General features: G+C 43.0%; 1 protein-coding gene across 1 annotated transcript; it reads right to left on the bottom strand.

Moving 5' to 3' along the window:
* On the bottom strand, positions 1–8,069 carry tmem258 (transmembrane protein 258). Its single transcript, XM_043706028.2, has 4 exons — positions 8,042–8,069; positions 5,452–5,561; positions 2,101–2,252; positions 1–154 (listed from the first exon to the last, which is right to left on the bottom strand). Exons 1-3 carry the CDS (start codon positions 8,042–8,044, stop codon positions 2,126–2,128), a joined length of 240 nt encoding a protein of 79 aa, XP_043561963.1. The 5' UTR covers positions 8,045–8,069; the 3' UTR covers positions 1–154; positions 2,101–2,125.
* Positions 8,070–11,921: the final 3,852 nt, after the last annotated feature.

Below are 11,921 nucleotides of genomic sequence, written 5' to 3'. Positions count from 1 at the left end.
GGTTTTTCTCTTGTTTTTATAAGAACATATTCTGTACAAAATCCAGGTGCTACTCAGTCGCTCTTGAAAAACTGGTTCTGTGAAAGCCAATGATCTGAGACTACGCTGAAGTCACCGTGGAAACGGGAGCTCCTGCTGGAATGGTCCCTCTTTTCTATAAAGGAGAGAAGGTAGACATGTTAAAAATGGACAACAGTTTCTTGTATTTAGTGTCTTTAATGTTGAACATGTTCAAAAATCCACAAGGCAAAACCTGAGTTAAAAAGGTTTTTTTTTCCTCTATTCAACTTGTGCAGAGATGTTGACACCTCTGCAGCAAGTTGGGCTTGACCTGGGCCTCCTGTTTCAGAGATAGGAATACTATCACTGCATCACAGGAACCCTTAAAAAGTCAAGGGATAGGTTAGCTGTGGTAACCATACTCTTTAAAAAAAAAGTGTTAGTTTTAAACAGTAAAGATGGAGGAGTATAAAGAGGGAATTCGAGAGTGGGACATGGTAACCATGACTTCAGCTGTCGAGAGGGATTAAATATGGAAGACTATAGAACAAAAAATTCAGTAGTTTAGCACTGGAGGACATGAAAGATGAGGATGCAGCCAAACAAGAAATTTATATAACAATAGTCTAAAATAGCCAGTTAATATATAAACATCAAATGTCTATCAGAGAGAAGGTGGAAAGGAAAGCACAGTTCATGAAGATTGCTCATTATCATTTCCTCAAGTCTTTTTTTAAAAGAAAGAAAAAGAGGCTTGCCTTTGTATGTCTGAACTGACTAATCTGCTGGTAGAATCAGATTCATTCATATTCCCCTCCAGTCTTCTCTCCATTTATTCTAGGGACATTGACTTGCATTGAACAAGTCTCAGAATAGTTCTTCAGTATGTACAATATGGCCATTATCCCCTATGCTGTGAACTGCCATTAGAAAATCTGACATATCACAACTGAGTCTTCACTTGCGTTGAGTGTTATCTATTTCAATCCCTATTCTTAGAGCACCAAAGCAAATTATGGAACTCTGCTACTCAATGAAAAAGCAACCAATGTGAACATTGATCTAGACCAGTCTGGTGTGACTGGTTCAGGCCCTTATCAGGGAGTCGACTTACCAAGTAAGTTCTCAGTGCTAACATTCAATGTCTTTCCCATTATCACTCTTATTACATTTGATCTTCCACGATACACTTTTGAATGTAGGATAGACTCTTTGCCCCATGTACTCACTGAACTAGGTGAAGAACCAGAGGAAAAGATAAACTACCTCCAATTTCTGTCCTTCCCTCTCCAACACCCAGCACGTTCAGTATAACTAGCCTGAATTAAATAGAACTTGCAGCATGAAATAACACTGGAGCAGCTCATGAGTGTTGTTATTGCCAACAGGGTATTCTGAACATGGGTAATTCAAGGGCATTTTATCTAGGCATTTCCATTTAGTTATTCATCAACACCCTTCCAGATAGTTACTGACAAGCTCATGACTGTAAATCACTATTTTGCCCTACAGAGCTGACAGAGAAGAAAAAGTAGATTTAGAAACAGTGTGCAACTTTCAAAGCAAAATTAGTAAATCTATTGTGAAATTACTTTTTTCTAAGAACTGCATGAGTCAGGACAAAAGGTCAGCTTACTTTACTAAGTCTGTAAGTTAGGAGGGTGGTCATTTGATTCCAAGTTCGCTGATGCTAAAAAGGGGAATAGCACTTATGTAGACTAATGGCTGAGTTCCCACTTTCTAGCACTATCCAGGTACCCTGCCGAAAAGTGAACATGCACGTGACATCAGAAAACAAATAAACTTCAATGCTCTCCAGTGTCAAACATTCTAGACTTAACGTCTAAAAGTTTACATCTGTGCAAAGTATCAGAGGTTAGGCTGTACCAATAGACAAGTCTGCACATCTTCAGGAAAAAAATAGTAGTTGTGGGGTTGTAAAAGAAAAACTAGGGCCTTGTATAGCACAACTGGACACTATGCTAATAAACCAAGACATTAATATCATGTGGTATACGTGCAATTTCACTGTATTATGCTGCTGCCCTAAAACATTACTGAGAATCAAGTACCCTTTTACAAAAACAACCTGCTCCTTACCTTCCGCGCACACTCACAGTTGCTGTCATACATAAATCCCGACCCATAAGAGGAGGAAAAGTACTCCAAATCCCATGAATAGAGATGCCACTAAGGAAATCAGCAATTCTTTGTAGATATCTCTTGTGTATTTAGTAGATGTCACCTCATAGCTAATAAAATAATTCAGGAAAACAGGTTCAGGATTTAGTGTCTGCAGTTTGGGCTCAAGTGGAAGTACTGTACATCACATTGAGTTACTGCACATTCAGAAAACTTTCCCCTTACTGACCATGGTATATCAGAAGAGATGGTCTAGATGGATGTAAGAATTATACCATGCAACCTGGCTGTGCCTTTAAAGCCAATTGGCACAGCCGAAGATTACTGAGTAAAGGTTCTATAAATGAGAGATCTGCTTGTAAATCCCTGGCTTCTGATCCTGATGAAGGGCTTATACCCAAAACGTCAACTCTCCTGATCCTCAGTCGCTTCCTGACCTGCTGTGCTTTTTCCAGCACCATATTTTACAACTGACTGTCCAACATCTGCAGTCCTACCTTCTCCTAGAAGTACATACAGTCATTGCACAAATTAAATTTAACAGTTCAAATGAATTCCAGTCTCTTCACTTCAACATCTCCCATTTATTCTGAAGTCAGTGTTTCACAATGAAACATGGTTCCACAGCTCATTGCCATTCGGCACACAATTCTTTGTGTAAACAGACATGGGGTGACATATCAGAGTTGTACAGCATCAAAACAAATCCTTTAGTCCAATTTGTCCATCCTATATTAATCTAGTTCCATTTGCCAGCATTTGACCCATCCTTTCAGCTGTATATTAGTGTAGAGTCAAAGCCTGATCCTACAACCCACCCAAAGCCAACATGAGCACTGCCAGACATGGATATGCTGATTGTGCCTTCATCCCCTTCTACAGCCCAAGTCCAGAGGTCAAATGTGGCAAGCCACTCCAAACACCAGCTGAAATAGGGAATCTAGGAACCATTCTATACTTGAGACCTTTACATCCTGTGACTTAATACTTCTGAAAATAATTTCGACACTATCTGCATAGAAACGTACTACTACTAATGATGAGAGGGAGGAACTATTGAGGAGTAGAATCAACTTTCACTTTAGCATTGAACACTTCCAAAAATAGCTTATAATTTTATAGCATCCTGAACATGAAGTGTCCCAGGGTGTTTCACAGGAACATCATGAAATCATCTTTGGCACTGAGTCACCATAAAACTATACCAAGACAGAGTATCAATTATCAGGGAGGCATTGGCCTAGTGGTATTAATTGTTAATCCAGAGACTCAGAATGTTGTGTGGACCCAGGTATCCCAATCTAATGACAACCATTGTCGATGATTGGAAAAACCCATCTGGTTCTCTAATGCACTTCAGAGAGGAAAATGCCATCCTTAGGGTCTGGCCTACAAGTGACTACATTGTGACAGCAACGTGGTGAACTCTTAACTGTGCTCTGGGCAATTAGGCATGGGCGATAAATGCTGGCCTAGCCGGGGGTATCCTCATCCCATAAGAGTAAAAAAAATCTTGGACACAGATGGAGGTTTAAGGAATGCCTTATATAAGGAAAGAACAGCTGACACATTTTCAGAAGAAAATGGAACAGGGCTGAGGCAGCTGATGAGACTGCTTGAAATGATGAAACACTTAAAAATTGTGATGCTCAAAAGGTCAGAATTAGAAAAATGCAGATAAGAATTTATATCGCTAAATCAGAGTTAGGGCAAGGCCCCTTTGATATTTAAAATTCTTGTTTTCACACCCAAAGTGTGGCTTTATCAGGAGCCAATGTAGGTAATCAAGCACAGGATGATGGGTGAACAGGATTTGACATTAGTAAGGACACAGACAGCAGAATTTGGACTATCCCAAATTTACAGAAGGTAGAATTTGGGAGGCTGATGGGGAGTGCATTTAAATAGCTCAGTGTAATAAAGATCTGCACAATGGTTTCAGCTACAGATGAGCAGGATGTTCCAGGTGTGGACAAAAGCAGCTTTGGTGATGGTATAGATGTGGTCAATAGCTCATCTCAGCGTCAAACATGAGAAGGTTGTAAATAGACTGGTTCAGCCTCAACCAGTTGCCAGGGAGAAAGATGAAGTTGGTAGCTTGTGTTATGAAGAGATGGGTATACTGTACCTTTAAGAGAATTATAAGCTAACAGAACTGACATAGCACCAAGTGTTCTGAATAAGGTAACAATGTAACACTTGGTCAAAAGCTAAATTAGCTGGTTGCCTGGAAATGACAAAACAGATTCAAATTAGGCCAATCAGTTTAAATTATACCCTGAAAAATACCAAATTCCAATCAAGTTTGAATTTAGTATACTCTCAATCTTAAAAGCTAATGATAATGCAATGCTTGGGTGTATAAAACAAGGGAAAACTGAACAGTTGGGAGGAGAACTACCAAACTAATGACACCTGCAGACTGCCCAGAGAATAGCTCTCTTAAAAGGTACCTTTATCGATCCGTGACGTGTGAAGCATAATCCTCAAGAAAGATGACACAGGAAGATCCAAATAGAAGATTCGACAGATGGCTGATTTTGAAAACTTGAATTTTTGTTAAATCTTAATTGGGGGGTGGTTTATTGGACTAGTTTTATAGAAGGGAAGATAAAAGAGAGGTTAGAGGAAGGAGTTGTAAATAATTGTTAATTATTCTCTGTTATACTTTAAGAAATAAAGTTATTAATTTTATTTTGAATAGTTCTTGGCACCTCAAATTTTCAGATTACTGTGTTGCTGGTGTAAATTAAGCAGGAAGGTTTACCCAGTGTCGTAACACTTGGGAACAGTTGTAACGGGGACTGATGACATTGCTTAAGTCTTCCTAATATTTAACTGGAGGGAGAATTTCTGCTCACTGAGTAATGGATGGTGGACAAATAGGCTGATAATTTAGAACAGTGAATGAGTTCAGAGCTGACATTTAGGCATAGTGGGAGTAGTCAGCATGTAAACAGTGTGCTTTTGGATGGTGTCAAAGCTCAGCAGACAGATGAGAAATTAGCTGATGTAGCAAAGAACTTTCCCTACAAAACCCCCAAAAAAGTATCATAATCTCAACCTCCCATTCTCTAGTAGTCTAGCATGAGCTGTTCATCCTGTTAGCATGACAATTGCTATCAAAGGCTGTCACCTAGGAAAGTAAACTAGGGTGACAGTTGAATAACCTCATTTCAACCATGGGAGAATCTTCTGCTTACTGCTCTAGAGCTGAACCTCAGTCTGAGTGAAAAGTGAATAAGCTAGCACATTAAGTCTCACAGGCATCATGATTGGTTTAAACCAGTAATGGTCTGAAAAGGATACACAAAGAACCATGCAGTAAAGAACATCCCAATTGCAAGAAGAACTACTGTCAAATGTGGGAAGACAGCAGGGTTGACTGGACTTGTATATCTGGTCATAGCCTCCAGCTCCTAAAAACAAAAATGCATGTGCAATTAATATACCATAGCAGTGATACATTCAGACCTTGTATCAGGCTAGTTAATTATCAAAAAAGGTCATTGGACTATTGAAAGCAGCATTACAAATGGCAACCCAACCCTTAGCTGATATCCATGTACATGTTCAATAATAGTCAATGAATAGGAGTTAGAGATTTACTACACAATGAGACCTTTCAGTGCAATTATTTGGTGGTGACACTATGAACTATCCAGTTTATTCCAATGTTCAAGCTCTTGATTTATATCCCTGTCGATTACAGTACCTCAAGTAAATCTTAAAAGCTTGCAAGTGTTTTCGTCTCCGCTAGCCTTCCAAGCAGTGAGTTCCAAATCTTCACCATTCTCTAGATGAAAAATATTTCCCACAATTCTGTTTCCTATCCTGAATCTACATCCTGATTGTGTCCCTGTTGGTTGAAGGATTCACAGCTTCCTATCCACTATCTAGAGATAAATTTTATACATTTAAATCACATTTCCTCCCAGCTGCCTGCTCTGAAGGAAACAATTCAAGCCTATTTAATCTGCCCAATTAAAATTCTTAAGTCCAGGTGATATTTGCATAAATCTCTTCTGCATCCTCTCTAGTACAAAGACATTTTTCTGAAAAAGATAGCAGCCAGTACTTTAAGTGGTACTCCAACTAGTACCGAACCAGACATTTGAGGTATTCCATTATAACATCCCAGCTCTTACATTCTCTGCCTTAGCTAGCTGAGGATTGCAGCTGTTCAGTGGCAGTTCATCACCATCCTCTCGAGTACAATTTGGATAAACAAATGCTAGCTCAGCCCACAGAGTACAAATGAATTTTTAAAAATTTAAGTACCCCATAAGCCTTCTTGACCATCTTATTGACCTATCCAACCAACTTCATGATGTTTTAGTAAGTTTGCTAAGTTTAGTAAGTATGCTACCATGTATTGTGCATTTCCTTGCCTTGTTAACCTTCCTCAAATGCCTTACCTTACACTTTTTTTGGATTGAATTCCACTTTCCACCATTCCATCCATTCTACCAGTCAACTGATAGCTTCCTTCATTATCAATCACATGACAAACGTAAAATCTACAGGCTTTCTGATCTGACTCCTACATTGGGAGTCAAAAATCATTGGTATTTACCATTAAAAGGAAGGAAATTACCACTTTGCAGAACCTCACTAGAATCAGTCATCCAGTCACAGAAACAAAACTGTTTGCTGCCTCCAAACCGATTTTGACACACCTACTTTACAGCCAATAGACCTTTACTTTTGCAACCAATCTGCCACATACAGCCTTATCAGAAGCTCTCTTCAAATTCATATGAAGAGACACATACCGTCACTGTTACCTCAAAAAATTCAATCAGGTTAGTCAGACACAATCGTTAGTTAACAAATTCACATTGACTTTATTTGCTTAAATCATGACCTTCTAAGTGAAGGACACAGAATTGTTTCCAATTTCCCAGCCTGGGATGTATTTGGTCTAAGCTGAGGATTCCTCTGGAATTTAAACTCCGTTTCTCATTATGGTAAGTTGGTTTAAAGTGTCACATTCCTCCCTCTGATTGCAATGTCTGCATAGGACCTCTCTTGTAAAAACTAAACATTGTAAGAGTGACCAAACCAACGTCCTGCGACTCCAGGTGTACAAGTTACTGAATGGCAACCACCTGAAGGAGCGGCACTCCGAAAGCTAGTGTGCTTCTAATTAAACCTGTTGGACTATAACCCGGTGTTGTGTTATTTTTAACCAACTACATGGTTTATTTATCCATGCGATCTTTATATTCTTCACGACATTAGTGAAATTACCATATCACTATCAGCGTAAACGGGACGGGACCAGCGCGGAGCGGGGGGATCACACTCCCGTCCGCCTCCGGGACGGGACCAGCGCGGAGCGGGGGGTCACACTCCCCTCCGCCTCCGGGACGGGACCAGCGCGGAGCGGGGGGTCACACTCCCCTCCGCCTCCGGGACGGGACCAGCGCGGAGCGGGGGGTCACACTCCCCTCCGCCTCCGGGACGGGACCAGCGCGGAGCGGGGGGTCACACTCCCCTCCGCCTCCGGGACGGGACCAGCGCGGAGCGGGGGGTCACACTCCCCTCCGCCTCCGGGACGGGACCAGCGCGGAGCGGGGGGTCACACTCCCCTCCGCCTCCGGGACGGGACCAGCGCGGAGCGGGGGGTCACACTCCCCTCCGCCTCCGGGACGGGACCAGCGCGGAGCTGGGGGTCACACTCCCGTCCGCCTCCGGGACGAGACCAGCGCGGAGCGGGGGGGGTCAAACTCCCCTCCGCCTCCGGGACGGGACCAGCGCGGAGCGGGGAGGGTCAAACTCCCCTCCGCCTCCGGGTCGGGACCAGCGCGGAGCGGGGTCACACTCCCCTCCATCAGCCCCCGAGTCCGTGTGATTATCAACAGCCGGAGCCCAGCTCGCGGGGCCGGAGACTCACCATCTTCGCTGTTTTTAGGCCACGTACCCATGCGGAAGATGCGTCACACACTAACACCGCAGCACTGCATCCTGGGTCGTGTAGTCTCCTATTTAATAACTCCTTTACGCTTCCACTTCCAGACCAACAGGACACTTTAATATTTTGAAAACAACACAGAATTCGAACCTGAGCAGCAAATGATATTCGTCGTTCCGCCTAACTGTGAATGACTACAATTCCCATGGGTCACTGCGGCATGTGCGCATGCGCATCCTGCGTGAGCGGTGACTGATCACGTGGGTATCTCTCCCTGATACAGAGAGCCCAGACTGTCACTCAGACTGAACTGAGAGGGAGTTTGTAGACATTATTAGAGCATGGACATAAATGTTCCCTGGTGTCTGTCAACACCCTAAAGTAGGTTAATAGATAAGTAGGGGAAGAGTGTACCCAATGTTGCCTACATCCTGATGCCATCTTTGTGTGCAGCTGTATTAGGCTGTGTGTAAATCCTCAGTGCGCAAAAACCAAGTATCAATACATATTGGAGTTCTACTTGTCCCCGATGTTAAGGCCTTGTTGCCATGGAATGCTACAACAAGTTAGACCATTCGACACCACCTGTCCTTTTTTGAGAAATTTGTAAAGATAAACACTTGACCATAAGTCCATCAGGAAGTGGTCAGCACATGGTGTCCTCGAGATCCTGCAGGAACAGCAGGGGTGGATCTTATTAAGTTGTTTCCTGAGCAGACTGTCAAACTCAATTGGAAGAACTTTCGCCAGAACTTTCCAACAAGTACCAAGACATCACTTGACAGGTAGTGAGAAGGGCACTACCTGTGAGATCCTTCATATATGCTCAGACTCTCTATGCCTTGGCACATTCCCCTTGAAGCAGCTATGAGTGGGTTGAGACTGTCACACCTCATACTGGAAGGATGTCTGATGAGAGATGTAATGGTTTTTTGTCAAGGTTTGTCCCGAGTAACTCTGTGATATAGGACTCTGTGCTTTACGGTCTGTTCCCTGACACCCACAACAAGAGAAACATTTACTGCATCTGGAGGACCATCAACTTGGTCCTTTGATCTGCCCAAAGCTTGTTGGTCTTCCAGTGCATGGAGTTGACCTGACTGAGTGTTGTGGACTGGCATGTTCCAAGATCCAGCTCTATGTGCTGAGGGACACACTTAAAGCTTCGAGCAGCTCTAAGGCGCAGTAGGGCAAGACTACCATCTAAGGTCTTTCTGTCAAAGTACCTTGCAGGTCTGTTCAGTTATCAGACCCTTCTGGTGCCTCAAATTATAGGATAGAGTTTATGGAAAGGGTTAGCAATCAAACTTCAAAGTACTGGACAAATGAATGGCAGTGAGAAGAGGGACGGTTAATACAGAACTGAAAGTGTTATATCTGAAGTTCAAAGAATAAGATAAATGAGCTTTTGGCACAGATTGAAATTATATTGTAAATTTGCTGGCTGAGCTGGTAGGTCTGTTCTCAGATGTTTCAGCACCATGCTAGGTAACATCGTCAGTGAGCCTCCAGTGAAGCATTAGTGCTCTGCCCTGTTTGCTGTTTCTATCTCAGTTTGTTGTGGTAGTGATAGCATTTCCAGTTCTGTTTCTGAGGGGTTGGTAAATGGGATCCAAATCGATATGTTTGTGAATGTAGTTCTGGTTTTAATGCCAGGCCTCCAGGAAATCCTGTGCATGGGTTTATTTAGCCTGTCCCAGGATGGATGTGTTGTCCCAGTCGAACTGGTGTCTCTCTTCGTCTGTGTGTATGGATACCAGTGATCGTTGGTCATTTCTTTTTTGGCAAGTTGGTGCTCATGTATCCTGGTGGCTAATTTCCTGCCTGTCTGTCCAATGTAATGTTTGTTGCAGTCCATGCAGGGTATTTTGTACATGACATTCATTCTGCTGGTTGTTGGTACAGGGTCCTTTACGTTCATCAGGGGCTGTTTCATTGTGGTGGTAGGTTTGTGGGCAACCATGATGCCTAGGGGCTGGAGTAGTCTGGTCATCATCTCTGAGGTCTCTTTGATGTATGGCAGGTTGACTCGAGTCTCTGCATGTGTTGTGTCCTCTTGTTTAGGTTTGTTGTGTAGGAATTGGTGGACTGTGCTTATAGGGTACCCATTGTTCCTGAATACATTGTACAGGTGTTTTTCCTCAGCTTTCATAGTTCCTGAGTGCTGCAGTGTATTGTGACTCATTTAAAAAATGTTCTGGTGCAGCTCCATTTGGGCGTGTTGGAATAGTTGTTCCTATAGTTAAGTATCTGATCAGTGTGTGTGTGGCTTTCCTGTAAACACTGGTCTGCAGCTCTCCATTGGCTTTTCGTTTTACTGCAATGTCTAGGAAAGAGAGCCTGTTGTTTCTTCCTCTTTAGTGAACTTCATAACGGTAAGGATGTTGTTCAGGTTTGTGGGTTTCTTCAAATCTGTTGTGTTTTGTGATGACAAAGCTTTCATCCACATAGCGGACCCAAAGTTTGGGCTGATCGTGGGAAGAGCTGTTCGTTCTAACCTCTACATAATTGTTCTGCTATTAGTGATCCCATAGGTGTCCCATTGATATGTTTGTAGGTCTTGTCGTTGAAGGAATGAAGTCAATAGTGAGGCACAGGTCTATTAGTTTTAGAATGCTGTCCTTGCTGATGGAGTGGGTGTTGTCAGGTGTTTGTGTCCTTGGTTCGTCTGGCAGTGAGGCCAGTGTTTTTTGGCTCAGGTGGTGTTTAATAATGTGAGTAGGGTGGTCACGTCAAAGGACAACCATGACCTTATCGTCCTCTACCTTGGTCTCTTTGATGATGTTCAGGAATTCCTGGGTGGAGTGGATGGAGTAGGTTGAGTCTTCTACTGGGTGTTTCAGTTTGCGTTGCAATACCTTTGTTAGTCTGAATGTCGGGTTGCTGGGAAGTGAGACTATGGGTCTGAGGAGGGTCCCCTTGTTTATGTAATCCTTAGAAATGGGGTGTGTTGGATCCTTCAGGTTTCATTCTTTGGAGAGCTGGCTTGTTAATTTCACTGTCTTGTGAAGTTTCCTCCGGGTTGCTGTAATGCAGTTTTCTAGCTGTGGAGTCAGGTCCATCGCCACCTGTTGGTAGGTATTGGTATCTGGAAGTAGTATGTTTGCTTTATCAATGTGTTGTGATCTGTTCAGGATGATGATCATGCACCCTTTGTCTGCCGGTAGGATTAAATACTTCTGTCTTTTCTGAGTTCGTCGAGGGCTTTCCCTTCCATTATGTTGAGGGTGTTCCCTTCTTTCCTTCTGCTTAGTTTTGGTGCTACTGTCTGTCTGATGGCCTGCTGGATTTCTTCCATAAGTCCATTGTCTTTCAGGGTGGATTCCAGTGCTGCTAGGAAGTTCTTTTTGTCTGCGTCCCTTTGGTTGAAATTGGCAGGTATTTCATGGTGGGCAGTGTTGAAACTTTATTGCTGGAACAGCACAGCAGGTCAGGCAGCATCCAGGGAACAGGAGATTCGACGTTTCGGGCACAGGCCCTTCTTCAGGAATCCTGAAGAAGGGCCTGTGCCCGAAACGTCGAATCTCCTGTTCCCTGGATGCTGCCTGACCTGCTGTGCTGTTCCAGCAATAAAGTTTCAACTTTGATCTCCAGCATCTGCAGACCTCACTTTCTCCTTTCATGGTGGGCATCACAGAGACGTGGCTGCAAGAGGATCAGGTTTGTGAGTTGAATATTCAAGGATATACATCCTATTGAAAAGATAGGCAGGTGGGCAGTGGTAGTGGGGTTGCCTTATTCGTTAGAAATGAAATTAAATCAACAGTAAGAAACAAAGTACAGTCAGATGGTGCAGAATTTGTGTGGTTAGTATTGAGGAACCTCCAAACAGTAGTCGAGCTGGGGCACGAGATACATCAGG

Source organism: Chiloscyllium plagiosum, unplaced genomic scaffold, assembly GCF_037043375.1.
Source record: "Chiloscyllium plagiosum isolate Xiang-an unplaced genomic scaffold, Cpla_swu_hap1 HiC_scaffold_18, whole genome shotgun sequence".
In the NCBI taxonomy this organism is placed as follows: domain Eukaryota; kingdom Metazoa; phylum Chordata; class Chondrichthyes; order Orectolobiformes; family Hemiscylliidae; genus Chiloscyllium; species Chiloscyllium plagiosum.
The sequence above is the reverse complement of the archived record's forward strand: the minus strand, read 5'-3'. Positions and strand labels throughout refer to the sequence as shown.